Source organism: Tursiops truncatus, chromosome 14 (assembly GCF_011762595.2).
Source record: "Tursiops truncatus isolate mTurTru1 chromosome 14, mTurTru1.mat.Y, whole genome shotgun sequence".
NCBI lineage: Eukaryota > Metazoa > Chordata > Mammalia > Artiodactyla > Delphinidae > Tursiops > Tursiops truncatus.
In genome coordinates, this window is record NC_047047.1 from 59,554,724 (window position 1) to 59,570,177 (window position 15,454).

The following is a 15,454-nucleotide window of genomic DNA, read 5'->3' on the forward strand; positions in this document are numbered from 1 at the left end:
CCTAGCCGCTCCGCAGCATGTGGGATCTTCCCGGACCAGGACACGAACCCGTGTCCCCTGCATCGGCAGGCGGACTCTCAACCACTGCGCCACCAGGGAAGCCCTAAAATCATCTTTATATATTCAAATCTGATACCTTGCTGAAAACTCTTCAGTTGCCTTACCATAAAGACCAATTCTGTAAAGTACCCTCAAGCCCCTGCATAATCTGGCCCCTGCCTACTTCATCTCATTTTATTTCATCTGATCCTATAACCATACGCAGTATACCTACATGTCAAATGAAGATACCTTGGTACTTCCACGTAGGGACATTGTAAGGCTCAAGTTAATGCATATAAAATGCATTGTTTTTATTGAGTAAATGCTTAATAAGTACCAGCTGTAAAAAATAGCAATAGCAATTATTACTTCCTTTGTGTCAGCTGTATTGGACTTCTTTCAGCATGTCAAATGCACTACAATATTTTTTCATTAGGTGTTTGAATTTTGCTAAAAAGCTCCATTTCACCTTATTCTAGCTCATTTATACTCATCGTTCATGTTTTAATCTGGTTACATTCTCATAAAAATGTTGCAGCATTAATTTGATTATTGCCATATACTAAACACTGTATTATTTAAATTATCTTTTTCTCCTGTAATGAAAATGTGTGTATTGGCTCGTTAAGCTTGAATACAATCAGCTCATGGGTTGTAATGTTATACATTTTGAGTTCGTGTGAAAGTGTATATGAGCTGGTTCAAACCACTCCTCTTGTTACTTCATGTCCTGCAGCTGGGGGGAAATCTGGGCCAGGAGATAACATAGATAATGGTAGGATTTTCCATCACAGAGGACAACTGGAAGTGCTAAAATTAACACATATTGAACAACAGTAGCATATTGAGGGCCTGCAGAGTAGAGGGAGAGATGCATCACACGCAAAATAAGTTAAATCTTTTAAAAAAAAACTTAAGGACACATGGTCTTCAAAAATTAAAACACAAATGTACTGAACCTCTTTAACCTCATTCATTTTTCTTATTTTTCTAGCACGATGCTCAGATTTGTCCCCTACATCATGTTTATAAGAAAATAACATATCACATTTAAATTCTTTTGAGAACTGACTTAATGTATGTTAAAGGACTGGACTATCAGATGGGAGTTTGGGGTGGGAGGTGCTGTCCTGAGCAATTCAAGCCTAAACGAAGATAGGGTGTTTCTGCTGAGAAAAGTCTCCACCTGGGAAACGAGTGGTCCCTGTTGCATAGTTGGCAGGAATAGCCAGCTTATAAAAATGTCCTTCTCTCCCCACCCCCCCCCCACAGTTATTTTTATGTAATGAAGATTACATTAGTTGTCTGAAATTCAATTCCTGCCTTAGAAATAGGGGCACCATAGTTATTTTTAAAAAAAAAAAGAAAGAAAAGAAAAATCTGTTGAGTAGAACTTTCATTGGCTGGAAAATTTAAAGAGAGAAGGGTAGAGAAGCAAGGGATGGAGTTGATGGGGAGAAAGGTTAGGAATGTGTTTTTAAGAATAGTTTATCTTTGCTTATAGAACTAGAATCTTCAGTTGATCACCATCAATATTCCAAGAGAAGTCTTACTACAGCTTCAGAGCTATATTATCATTTTATTGCCTCCCTGTGTTAGATATTTAGATTTCTTAAAGCAATCCTGAGTTTAGATTTTAAGTATTTATTTCTCTAAATATCAGTCACTACAAATTTAAAACCAATGTTAATTTCAAAATGAAATTTTGTTAATTTATTAAAATAAATTAAAAAATTTAATTTTGAAGTTGAAATTAGGTAACTACTTTCAACCAAAAAAATAATAGTAATAATAATTATAGTAAACAATAGAAGCTATTTCCCCACCCTATCAGAAGACTGTGATGTAGATTTAACTTCTGGACTCCAAGAAAAATTTCAGATAATAGAATTCCTTGTTTCCCAACTTGTGATTGGCTGTTTCCCCAGCCCTGTCTTTACCAGACTTCAAATCTGGGGAGTAAAGTTTGGAGACTCAGGAAAGGTGGAAGCAGGGGCTGGCCCCATGAATTAGGCAGAAAGAAGAGGTGAGAGAAATTAGGGAGCAGGCAGATGGTAGAAGAGACATATACAGTGGGCTATTGCATGTTCCTCTGCCCCAAAGTTCTCTTCAGCCTAGCAGAGCCCTCTCTACAGTCAAGTGGTCTACTCTTCTTTTTTTCTGGCCAGAATTTGCAAAGAGCTATCAAGTTCAGTTTGAAGGCTTTTCTTTAAGCCTTAAATAGAGATCCAAGTAACCGGTCATTTTGGATAGTTTTTTTTTTTTTTAATAGCCACTCATTTCAATAAAAAATTTTTTTAAGCAGATGAATTGTCATTTTGGGGAACCATAATCCCCACCCCATAAGGCACACACATATAAATCAAAAAATAGCAAACACTCCAATTACCTAAATAACCTTTTAGCGTTTCACAATTTCTCTCTTTAAACTGGTTATACTAATATATAAATCAACATTTCAGCAGCTGCTCTCTGTGCTTGGAAAGGAAATCCTACTTTTTGTGTCACAGGCTTTATTAATCACAGAATGAAGTAATCAGAAAACCAGCAGCAACACCCTGAGGTCTGAAGACTTCATGGTTGAACACAGATGTTACTTTTTTTAAAAGATTATTTTAACTCTGCTGAATTAAAGCTCTGAATAGGGGATGAGAAAAGAAAAAACAATTATTGAGCCCCCAGTTAGTCTGTGAACTTGTAATACAGTAAAAACTATCATATTCAGTATATATTATATTGTCAGGCACTATGCTAAGGGATTTACATTTCTTCTCTCATTTAATCTTCACAATAACTTTGTGAGGTAAATACTATTCTCATATTAAAAATGAGAGAACTACCGCTAAAAAAAGTTAAACCATTTGTCCAAGATTTCCAGGTTTTGAAAGTTGTAAAGTGAGGAAAAACATTTAGATTTAACTCATTACAAATAGCATGTCCTTTCTAGTTATTAATGTTTTCAGGATATTTTTTTGAAATTCAAAAACATTTTTGCTGTTGTATCTGAAAATGCACATCCAGAGAGGACTCCAAGAGGTTTGCCATATTCAGTTTCATGTTCTGGGTGGTAGTTGCATGCAATTGTTCAGTTTGTGAAAGTTCCCTGAGATGTTCACTTAGCACTTTGGAGGTTTTCTGTACCTGTGTTATATGCAATAAAACATTTACTTAAAAAAAGTAATTCCTGCTGAACACAGAAAATGTGACAGACAGGCACAGAGAAAACAAATCACTGGTAAGCTCACTACTCAAAAATTAACATTTTCAGGAGCTGATTCAGTATAGGAAGAAGTGATGAGATTCATGGTCCTTATTTTCTTAAAGCAGTTTAGAGCAAAAGAAATCTACGAGAAGTTCTTTTAAAAGTAATGATGTTTTGGGGCTTCCCTGGTGGCGCAGTGGTTGACAGTCCGCCTGCCGATGCAGGGGACACGGGTTCGTGCCCTGGTCCGTGAAGATCCCACATGCCACGGAGCGGCTGGGCCCATGAGCCATGGCCGCTGGGCCTGAGCGTCCGGAGCCTGTGCTCTGCAACGGGAGAGGCCACAACAGTGAGAGGCCCGCATACCACACACACACAAAAAAAAGTAATGATGTTTTTTGTTAAGTTACAAAAGAAATATTACCAGATGTGGAAATTTTGGGGGGGAAAAAAGTAAATTTCTTAGAATTCCACCTTAATATAACCACTCTTAATATTTTGGTGTACTGAGTGAAGGTTTTGTAATATGATAGATCATAAATACTATTTTATGTGTAAATAAGTCCTTGAAAGGCAAAAAGGTATTATAATAAGGTCAAACTATGAATTAAAGCAGTGCTGTTGTATATATGTGATAGTCCAAGTTATCTCTATATTTATTTATTTATTACCTTTTGACCCCACTCATCCATTTCTCCTACCTCCCACCACTGACAACCACGAATCTGTTCTTTTTATCTATGAGATTGGTTTTTTAGGGTTTTTTGGTGTGTGTGTGTGTGTGTGTGTGTGTGTGTGTGTGTGTGTTTAAATATATATATAAGAGAGATCACATGCTATTTGTCTTTCTCTGACTTATTTCACTTAGCATTGTGCCCTTTAGGTCTATCCATGTTGTTGCAAATGGCAAGATTTCATTCTTTTTTATGGCTGAATAATACTCCATTGTATATATATACACTGCATATTCTTTATCCATTCATCCTTTGATGGACACTTAGGTTGTTTCCATGTCTTGGCTATTATAGATAATGCTGCAATGAACATGGGAATGCAGATATATCTTTGAGATAGTGATTTCGTTTCTTTCAGATATATACCCAGAAGTGGAATTGCTGGATCATATAGTAGTTTTATTTTTAATGTTTTGAGGAAACTCCATATTGTTTTCCATAGTGGCTGCAACAATTTATATTCCCACCAATAGTTCCCTTTTCTTCACATCCTTCCCAACACTTGTTATTTCTTGTCTTTTTGATTATAGCCATTCTAACAGGTGTGAGGTGATATCTCATCTTAGTTTTTATTTGCATTTCCCTGATGAGTAATGATGTTGAACATCTTTTCCTGTGTCTGTTTTGGCCATCTGCATGTCTTCTTTGGAAAAATGTCTATTCACATCTTCTGCCCATTTAAAAATCTGATTGTTTTTTACTGTTGAGTTGTATAAGTTCTTTATATATTTTGGATATTAAACCCTTATCAGATATATGATTTGCAAGTATTTCTCCCCTTTAGTAGGTTGCCTTTTTATTTTGTTGATGGTTTCCTTTGCTGTGCAGCTTTTTAGTTTGATATAGTCCCTCTTGTTGATTTTGCTTTACTTGCTTTTACTTTTGGTGTCAGATTAAAAAATCATCACCAAGACCTATGTCAAGGAGTTTACCAGTCAGACAGAAAAAAACAGATATCATATGATATCGCTTATATGTGGAATCTAAAAAAAAATGTTACAAATGAGCCTATTTACAAAACAGAAATAGAGTCACAGATGTAGAAAACAAACTTACGGTTACTAGGGGGCAAAAGTGGGGGGGGAGATAAATTGGGAGATTGGGATTGACATATACACACTACCATATATAAAATAGATAACTAATAAGGACCTGCTGTATAGCACAGGGAACTCTTCTCGATACACGGTAGTATATGCATATGTATATGTGTAAGTGATTCACTTTGCTGTACAGCAGAAACTAACACAACACTGTAAATCAACAATAGTCCAATAAAAATTAATTTAAAAAAAGGAGCTTACCACTTATGTTTCTTCTAGTTTTATGGTTTCAGGCCTCCTGTTCAAGTCTAACCCTTCTTGAGTTAATTTTTGTGTATGGTATAAGTTAGTGGTCCAGTTTCATTCTTTTGCATGTGGCTGTCCAGTTTTCCCACCACTATTTATCAAAGAGACAATCTTTCCCCATTATATATTCTTGGCTCCTTTGTTATAGTTAATTGACCATGTATGTGTGGGTTTATTTCTGGGCTCTCTACTTTGTTTTATTGATCTATGTCTGTATTTATGCCAATACCATACTGTTTTAATTACTATAGTTTTGTAATAAAGTTTGAAATCAGGGAGTGTAATGCTTCCAGCTTTGTTCTTCTTAGGATTGCTTTGACTATTCAGGGTCCTTTGTGGTGTCATACAAATATTAGGAATACTTGTTCTATTTCTGTGAAAAATGCCATTGGAATTTTGATAGGGATTGTGCTGAATCTGTAGATTGCTTTGAGTAGTATTTAACAATATTAGTTCTTCCAATCCATGGGCATGCAATATCTTTCCATTTATTTGTGTGATCTTCAATTTCTTTCTTTAATATCTTATAGTTTTCAGTGTACAGGTCTTTCACCTCCTTGGTTAAATTTATTCCTAGGTATTGTATGCTTTTTGATGCAAATGTAAATGGGATTCTTTTCTTAATTTCTCTTTCTGATAGTTTGTTGTTGGCATAGAGAGATACAACTGATTTTTGTATATTGATTTTTTTTTTATCCTGCAACACTACTGAATTTGTTTATTGGTACTAACTTTTTTGATGGCATCTAGATATAGTATTATGTCATCTGCAAAGAGTGACAGTTTTACTTCTTCCCTTCCACTTTGGATGCATTTTCTTTTCTTTTCTTGCTTAATTGCTCTGGCTAGCGCTTCCAATACTATGTTAAATAACAGTAGCAAGAGTAAACATCCTGTCTTATTCCTGATCTTAGAGGAAAAGCTTTCAGCTTTTCACCATTAGTATGATGTTAGCTGTGGGTCTGTCATAAATGACCTTTATTATGTTGAGGTACATTCCTTCTATACCTGCTTTGTTGAGAGTTTTTTATCATAAATGGATGTTGTACTTTGTCAAGTGCTTTTTCTGCATCTATTGAGATGATCATATAATTTTTATTCTTCATTTTGTTAATGTGATGTATCACATTGACTGATTTGCAGATTTTCAATCAGCCTTGCATTCCTGGAATAAATCCCACTTGATCATGGTGAAGGATCCTTTTAATGTATTACTGAATTTTGCTAATATTTTGTTGAGGATTTTTGCACCTATGTTCATCAGGGATATTGGCCTGTAATTTTCTTTTCATGTGGCATCCTTGTCTGGTTTTGGCATCAGAGTAATGCTGGACTCATGAAATGAATTTGGAAGAGTTACCTTCTCTTCAATATTTTGGAAGGGTTTGAGAAGGATTGGTATTAATTCTTCTTTGAATGTTAGGTAGAATTCACCAGTGAAGCTCTCTGGTCCTGGACTTTTGTTTATTAGGAGGTTTTTGATTACCGATTCACCCTGCTTACTAATAATTGCTTGGTTCAGATTTTCTATTTCTTCCTGATTCAGTCTTAATAGGTTGTATGTTTCTAGGAATTTATCCATTTCTTCTAGGTTGTCCAATTTGTTGACATATAATTGTTTGTAATTGTCTCATGATTCTTTGTATTTCTGTGGTATCAGTTGTAACATCTCCTCTTTCATTTCTGATTTTATTTATTTGAGTCCTCTTTCTTTTTTCTTGGTGAATCTAGCTAAAGGTGTTATGGGTTCTTGAACAGTTACCATTAAATTTAATCATGTTTTATAGTATGTTATAAATGTATTTAAAGGAATTGTCAGACATGTCTTCTATTAGAGGGGGAAAAAAACTTCTAACATTCAAAACTTGTAAGATTACTTAAATCCTTCAGATGAAAAACTATGCCATTGTTGCATTATTGTCCCCTTGATACTCTGATAGATCTGACAAGTAAGAGAGGAGGCAACCTGTTAACAGAACTAGCAATCAGGAATTCTGGTTTCTAGTTTTGACTGTGCCACTCACTCAAAGCCTCATTGTGAACAAGTTCAACTTCTTTGGACTTCAGTTTCCTAAACTGTAAAATGAGAGGACTGGGTAGTATCTCAGAGGACGCTTACAGCCAAAATAATTTACGACACAGGGAATTTGGTCAGGCCTGGATTAAACTTTTATTACAATAAAGAATGAATTCATAAAGCTGAAACATTGAATAACTGGGAGAGAGAGCTAGCCATCTTTGCAACCAGATTAGATACAATGTGTTTCCTGTCCTTTCCACAAGTAGCAATGGGAAGAGGGGGAGGGGGGAGCACAGGGACAGGATGTCCTTCCCTGACATGTCACTCACCAGCCTATATCTTTACATTTTTTTTCATGGCCACAAAAGAATTACAAAATGACTTGCTATGGGGACAAAATAAGTGCTTAATTTCAAGTTCATTTGTTAAGTTTTTTTCAGGTGCCTTCCTTTCATTATCGCTGTAGTGTGAATTTATAGTGACGTAACTTCAAAGACTTGGGAGAGGATAACATTTAGAGAGAAAGACTAGAAAGGAGTTCGGTGTGCTTTCGGTAGGCTAATACTATCGCCAGTTTGCAAATGAACCGTGGAAGAAACTGGGAACCCGACAAGTGAAAAGGGAGAAGTGCCTGGATACCTAAGATAGCTCTAGGGAGCAGAAAGGCACTTTTGTTTTTTCAGGTAATTTAACTTTAAGGCACTGTGAGAATTGACTGTATATTTGCCAGTCTCCCTTTGATGGCAGGAATAGTGTCATTTATCTTTATATCCCCAGTGACAGATAGCACTTAGAGTCAAATATTTGCTGAAATGACTATAAATTGCTCGGGAATAAGAAAAAACGAGATTGAAATAACAAAGCCTTGGCTATCCGAAACTTTTACAGGATTTACTGCAACATTAACTACAAAGGGAAAAGGACTTCAGCGGAGTAGTGTTTCAGATGAAGTGTCAACAAACCAGAATTTGGAATAAGCAGAAAGCTGCTGGGTTGAGTCCAGGAGAGAGATGATCAGAGTTCCTTCTAAGTGAAAACTGATCAGGCAACAGGTTTGATTAAACCCTAAGTGTAAAAGAAAGGCAGGAGCGACAGCGATACGGAAATGTACAGAACTCAGGAGTGTCTAGGGTCAGAGAATCACCCAAGTCGGAGCAGAAGGGAGAGGTCCGAATGTGCTGGCTGGAGAACCCCGGTCCAGCCGCCGAACTGGCGAAGCTCGCTTTGAGCTTGTTTCTTAGCAGAACTACCAGGAAGCCCTGAAAGATGTGCAGCTCGGGCTGGCATTGCAGCGCGATAACTTCCGTGTGTGTGTGTGTGCAACAGCGAGCGTCGCCCGAGAACTTCCGCGTGCGAGGGAGACTGCAGCACCACCCGCCAGCGCCCTGCCCCTAGAGTGAGGAAACCCGCGCTCCCCGCCGGGGGGCGGCCCCCTCCGCCGCGGGCATGGGCGGGACTGGGGCTGGGGCAGGGCCGCGGCCCCGCCCCAGCCGATCGCAACCCCACAGGCCGCCCGGGCCGCGCTCGCCGGCGCCACGCCCTGCGACTACATTTCCCAGCAAGCCCCGGGAAGCCCGCGCGCCGCAGTTGACCCATTTCCCGGCCCGTCCCGGGCTCGGTCGGCCCCCGCGCCCAGGCGGCTGCTCCCTGCTGACTGGGGTGTGGGCGGGGAGCGGCGGAGGGAGAGGGAGGCGCTGCTGGCCGCTGCAGTTGCCTCCGCTGCTGGGCGCCTGGGCAGCTCCCCCGGTTCCCGCGGCCGCCATGGACGAGCAAGCGGGTCCCGGCGTCTTCTTCAGCAACAACCACCCGGGCGCCGGCGGTGCCAAGGGTCTCGGGCCTCTGGCGGAGGCTGCCGCGGCCGGCGACGGGGCGGCTGCGGCGGGGGCGGCCCGAGCCCAGTACAGTCTCCCGGGGATCCTGCACTTCCTGCAGCACGAGTGGGCCCGCTTCGAGGTCGAGAGAGCCCAGTGGGAAGTGGAGCGGGCGGAGCTGCAGGTAAAGACCCTCCCGGCCTGGCCCTCTTCATCCCGCCTCTTCGCTCCCTTCCGCCCCGCCCCGGACCCTTCCCCCTCCCCCGCTCAGCCCTCGCTCGTCCCCTCCCCCTTTGCTCCCGCCCATCCCACCCAGAACCTTGTCCCCTTCCTCCCTTCACCTTTGCCTTTCGCCGACCCCACTTCCTCGACCCAGGTTCCCACTCCCGCCCGTGATGCGTTGTTTACCCTCCCCGCACCTTTTCATCTGCTCCTTCCCACTCTTAACTCTCAGGCTCATTTCAGCGCTCTTGCCATTCCACATCTTAGGTCTTCCCTTTCAGTTTACTAATTGGGCTGACAGTAGTTTTGCGAGATGAGCAAATCATGTCCTGTCCTAGTGAGTCCCATCCTAGGTCTAGAGACGGTCCCCGTAAAAGGTGTTGACAGTTGGCGCCTGTCTGTAAGGAAGGTGATCAAAGAAGACCAGAAGTTGTGTCCGTGGGGCCTTGACTTTAGGCAAGATGCTGCTCTTGGGCCAAAGTGTTACTAGGAATGTCGGCTCCCTTTTTATATCTGTAAATGTTTCTTCTCTTCCTTCTCTCTCACCCCCTCCCGCGTTTCTTTCAGCTGTTTTAGATTCGTGGATTTTGAATGAATTTCGTGGATTTTCACAGTCAGATGATGGTTCAGGGATGGTTTTCAGTTCTCAGAATCTGAAGCTTCCTAAGGGTTAATTTTCTGTTCAAGGTTTTGTGAGATTAACTTGTAATTTAAAAGGAACTAAAAGGGGCTTTAAAGTTGATTACATTTCCTTTCATAATCTGCAAGGTAAAGTATTGGGTTGGCTGGAAGGTTCGTTCAGTTTAATGAATGCGTTGTTCAATAAAGTTCTTAGTGAAAAAGAAAAATGTGTCTCTTATTTTTACTGAAAACCGAACGAGCTTTTTGGCCAGCCCAGTATATCCAGGGAGGAAGCTATCGTGGGCTCTTAGAAGAATGAAAGTGAGGCTGATATTTTGCAGGCCCTTCTGAATTGGTAAGTAGGTTTCAGTGGTTGTTCTTAAAACTTTCAAGGCACTTCCAAGGCATACACCAATTTCACCAAGAACTTAAAGAACTCTGAGTGGCTGTGCCTTTCTGTTTTACTGGCTAATACTGTATGCTTATGAAATCTGAGTGTAGTTATGGTTGGTGAAACACTTGAAGTTAAAATGCTACCCACGGTGTCACCGTTTTGGGTAGCATGTATTTTCTTTGGCACTTAAAAAAAAGAAAAGGAGAAATAGAATCATGTGCTGGAACGGGCTGCTTTGGTGGAGTGGAAGTGGTCGTGGAAGGAGCAAGCAGAAAGGGTTATAATACAAGCTGTGGTTGCTGCCAGCTCTGTGACCTTGAGGAAATCCTTTAACCTCTTTGAACTTCACTTCCATCATTTATTCAGCATATTTATTGAGTGCTTATACTGTGCCTCTAGGCCCTGGGATTAACAAAACTGACAAAGCTTCTGCCCTCATAGAGCTTATGTTTTAGTCGGGAGGCAAACAGTCAGCAAATGCAACTATATAGTATACTGATCCACAGTGCAGCTGCTATGGGAAAAATAAATCAGGGTACAAGTGTAGAGTGTGATAAGGGCAGCTGTTTTAGATGGAGTGGTCAGGGAAAAATTTGTAATTTTTCTCATAATGAACTAGCAATGCATTCCATAAGTGAGCTTGTGGATTTCAGACTTAACGGAAGTATTAAAGGCAGGCTTTAACTTTAATGTTGTACAGTTGTGGATAATGATTTTTGTATGCAGCTGCTTAAATTTTAATTTCTTATCCAGTTTAGGGAATGTAAGATAAATCACACTACTTTGTTCAAAAACAAACAACAATTCTTACCTCATTACCTGGGAAATTTGAGAATTTCCAACCTATCTCAACTCCTTTCCCCCCAACCCCCATATTTAACTTTTCAATTTACCTGTAACTGTAGTTACTCTTTAGTTATGCCCCCTCTACGCCTTCCCCCAAAGTATACACATATACACATACTACTTACCGGGTTATTTATCGCAAATCTTAAACTTCTGGTAGGTTTCCCATTGGTGCTCATCATATTAAGGGTACTACATTTTTACAGTATCTTTTGGTTTGTGCTCCAATTAAATTAAGCATCCATGGAGAAACTTAGAAAATGTGCCATAGTTTTTAAACAGAACAAGTATGTATTTTGGAAGGAGAGAGTTCACAGGAATCTGTGCTCTTTGACCCTTTTATTAGCATAATTGAAAATATATTTTAAAAATCATTTCTTTACATCAACATCATTAAATTTGACCATGTCCTTTTTTTTTCTTTTCCCATTGGAATTTTTCTAGAAAAACAGTAGGAAATAAGAATTGAATGAATGAAATTTGGATCAGTTGGTATCCTCCTTTTATTTTTAAATCTCTGCTTAAGTCATTAACACTAGAGTCAACAAAAATACCTTTAAGATTAGGTCTAATTTGTCCCTTCAGGAACCTGTCAGTCCTGCTCTTTCAAGTTGCCAGGGCAGAGTTGTGAAAGGCAGTCCAAGCTCTCATCTCCCTGGCCTGCCGGCACCACTTCCTCCTTCCTTCAGATCTTGGGAGTAAGGAACTGGCCACATTGTGCCAAAAAATTGGACATTTTTTGCCCCCTTGCCCATCTAGGTTAATATGAAATTCTCTTTTTACTTTTGGCAATCCCCCTCCTGCCTCACCACCACCATTCATATGAGAATAGGTAATTCATGGGAAAAGATTGGTTACGGTTATTATTGAGCTTTATATTTGTGTAAGGAATTGGAGATAGAATACAAATCATAACATTTGAGAGAATTTTCTGTGTATGAGACATTGTGCTAGATGATTTCAAAGAAACAGTCTAATAGGAGTGATAGAACAAACAAAATGCAGTAGAATCAGAGTTTATCATTTGGGGGGTTTAAATTTTCTTAGGCTAGCATAAGAGAGGAGGGCTAATAGTGAATGGGGAGATTAGCAGGAAGAAAGAATTTATGAAGTAATGAGAACCTAAGGCTCAGTATTTGAAAATTACTGACTTCTGGGAAAGAAGCATGTAAGTAAAAAATAGAAGGTATTGTTCCTAGATTTAGAAGTTTGTGTGTGGTAGGGGAGGCTCTGCTGTCTACCTGGAAATGCTGAATTGCATGAAAAAAGGTGATATGATTGAGTATTAGGGCATATGGTATGGAGGCTGTGCTGGAATGTTTATGAGTCTGGGTTTTGGCATTATTGGTTCATATTTTCATTCAACAAATGTTTTCAAGTACCTACTTCATACCAAGTCCTGTTCTAAGGCACTGGAGAAACGATAACGATTAAAACAGATCCTACCTGCATGAAGCTTAAATCGTGGGGGAAGACTGGCAGCAATAAATGAATACATTCATCAGACGTTGGGTGGTAATAAGTGCTGTGATAAGGTAAGGTAAGGAGGATATGGAGCGCTTGAGAGGGTGGAGTGGGGAAGAAAGGCTTTACTATTGTTAAGGTGTTATTTAAACAAAGACCTGAAAAGGTGACATCTGAGGAAAGAGTGTTCTAGGCAGAGGGAAGAGTAGGGGGAAGGGGAAACATGCTCGGAATGTTTGCAGAGTGTTTAGGCAAGTGTGGCTGGAGTAGAGGAGGAGAATGGAAGAAATGATGTCAGAGATACTGGGTCTTGCTCATTGTAAGGGGCTTTATTTTTACCTCAGCAAGATGGGCACCTGTTGAAATGTTTTGAGCAAAAGAGTGACACCATCTTTAAATGCAACCCTTTGCAAGGATCCAGAATAGACTTGGAGGGGAGAAAGGGGAGATAAATCAAAGTCTAGTTAGGAGGCTATTCTAATAATCCAAGCCAGAGGTGAACTAGGGCAATAGTGATGCGATAGGTGAATAATATTCACATGTGATACATACTCAAAATATAATGGATCCTGAATACATTTTTGGAGGTAGAACTAGCAAGATATGCCGAACGATAGGTTGTGAGATTTGAGAAAAAGGGGAGTCAATTATGACTCAATTATTATTATTATTTTTTTTGCGGTACGCGGGCCTCTCACTGCTGTGGCCTCTCCCGCCGCAGAGCACAGGCTCCGGACGCACAGGCTCAGCGGCCATGGCTCACGGGCCCAGCCGCTCCGCGGAATGTGGGATCTTCCCGGACCAGGACACGAACCCGTGTCCCTGGCATCGGCAGGCGGACTCTCAACCACTGCGCCACCAGGGAAGCCCTCAATTATTTTGACTGAGCAGCTTCATAGGACTATTGTGAAGGTTTACCGAGCATTTATTTATTTTTAAATTTTTTTTATTTTTGGCTGCTTTGGGGTCTTCGTTGCTGCACGCGGGCTTTTCTCTGGTTGCGATGAGCAGGGGCTACTCTTCGTTGTAGTGTGCAGGCTTCTCATTGCGGTGGCTTCTCTTGTTGTGGAGCACGGGCTCTAGGCACGCGGGCTTCAGTAGTTGTGGCTCGTGGGCCCTAGAGCGCAGGCTCAGTAGTTGTGGCGCACGGGCTTAGTTGTTCCGCGGCATGTGGGATCTTCCGGGACCAGGGCTCGAACCCGTTCTTCTGCATCGGCAGGCGGATTCTTAACCACTGCGCCACCAGGGAAGCCCTACTGAGCATTTAAATGGACAAAATAAGTACTTAAAATGACAGTTTATGTTTTGTTATTATTATAACTATTATTTACAATTACAGTGAAAGGCAACATGGCATAGACCTGGATTTAAATCTTTGCTTTAAAACTTACTATTTTATTTCATGCTAAAAATATATGTTTACCGTAATTATGACCTCTCAGGACCTTAGTGTCCTCATTTGTAAGGTGAGGCTGATAAACTACCTTGTGAGAATTAAATGAGATATTTTAAAATATCTAGCAGAAGTCTGGTACATAACACAAAGTAAGGGCCGAATAAATAAATGGTATCAAGTGCATGATGTTAAATTTGTACTCCAATTTGTCTCCTTGTCCCCAGAGAAAAGCAGAATCTTCAGTCATAAATCTTCTAAGGCTAGAGCATGTAATTGTCATCCTGGGACCATGCAGTCTAATACTCTGGGTCGGATCATGGCACTCAGGGACATTTATGGAGGAGTGAATTATTGCCATTCCATAGCAATCAGTCTCTCTCCCCGCTGCCCTTGGAGCGCCCAGGCAGGTAGCATCAGGGCCACTGTGAGGGGGGACACAGTGAGGGAAGGCCAGGAGGAAGTGGGGGCCACCCTGCGGTATCCTGTCCCCTCCTGAGGCACCGTCAGGTGGGATCCAGGGTGGGACTCAGTGTCCAGGAGCCCAGGAGAGGCCACGGGGACCCTCAGGCCGGGAAAGGCAGGCCCGAGGCGGGCCGCCCTGGGCCCAGGGGAGCAGAGGCAAGGTTCCTTGGAGGAGCAGACTCCCCTGGGCAGCCGACCACCATGCTCCTGGCCTGGTGGGTGGTCACAGCCCATCTTTCTCTCCCCCAAGGGGACTCGCCGAGAGAGAGGGGGTGGCCAACAGTGTGACCTGTCTGTCACGTGAGCTGGGCGCCCAGGCTGGATGTGAGCTCCCTCCAGAGCACATAACAGGCGGGGTTCACTCACAGGGCTGGGCTGGGCTGGGACGGACGCCCCGACCCGGCCCTTCGGCACCCTCCCGCCTCATCTGTCCGTCGGTCAGCCTCAAGACATTGACTGTATACTTGAAATGTTCTTGCTTTTCTTTATAATCCACTATGTGTCTGTTGTTTGGAACATATAAATTTCTCTGAATATGTTTGTCTTAACCTTGCATGACTTTTTGGATAACAAATTATATACATTTACCAACCACTCTATAAAACTAATCTTTGGTATTATTTGGCCTTTTTAAACCACTTCCTTTTAACTTGGAACAGGTGAACCCCATTGTGGTATGGTATAATTTTGTAAACAGGTTCGTTTTTCATTCTATTCATATTCTTGACAATTTATAATCTTTAAATATATTTTGGAAAGATTATAGAGGTTCTACTCTTTTAAAACATATCCTAGTATTTGTCACTTTAGTTCAGTGTTTTTCAACTTTAGCTGCAATCTTAGAATAATCTGAGAAGCTTTAAAAAATATTCGTTTCCTGGCCTGTACCCC

General features: G+C 40.9%; 1 protein-coding gene across 3 annotated transcripts in view; it reads left to right on the top strand.

Moving 5' to 3' along the window:
• The first annotated feature begins 9,001 nt into the window (after positions 1–9,001).
• Positions 9,002–15,454, top strand: part of STRN (striatin) — a 117,977-nt gene continuing 111,524 nt past the window's right edge. For 2 of the 3 annotated variants that reach the window (XM_019942867.3, XM_033838732.2), the window contains exon 1: positions 9,002–9,342. In XM_019942867.3, the coding sequence (XP_019798426.1) occupies positions 9,109–9,342 (234 nt within the window). In that variant the 5' untranslated portion in view covers positions 9,002–9,108. The remainder of the gene's footprint in view (positions 9,343–15,454) is intronic. The other variant, XM_019942868.3, reaches the window with a different exon arrangement.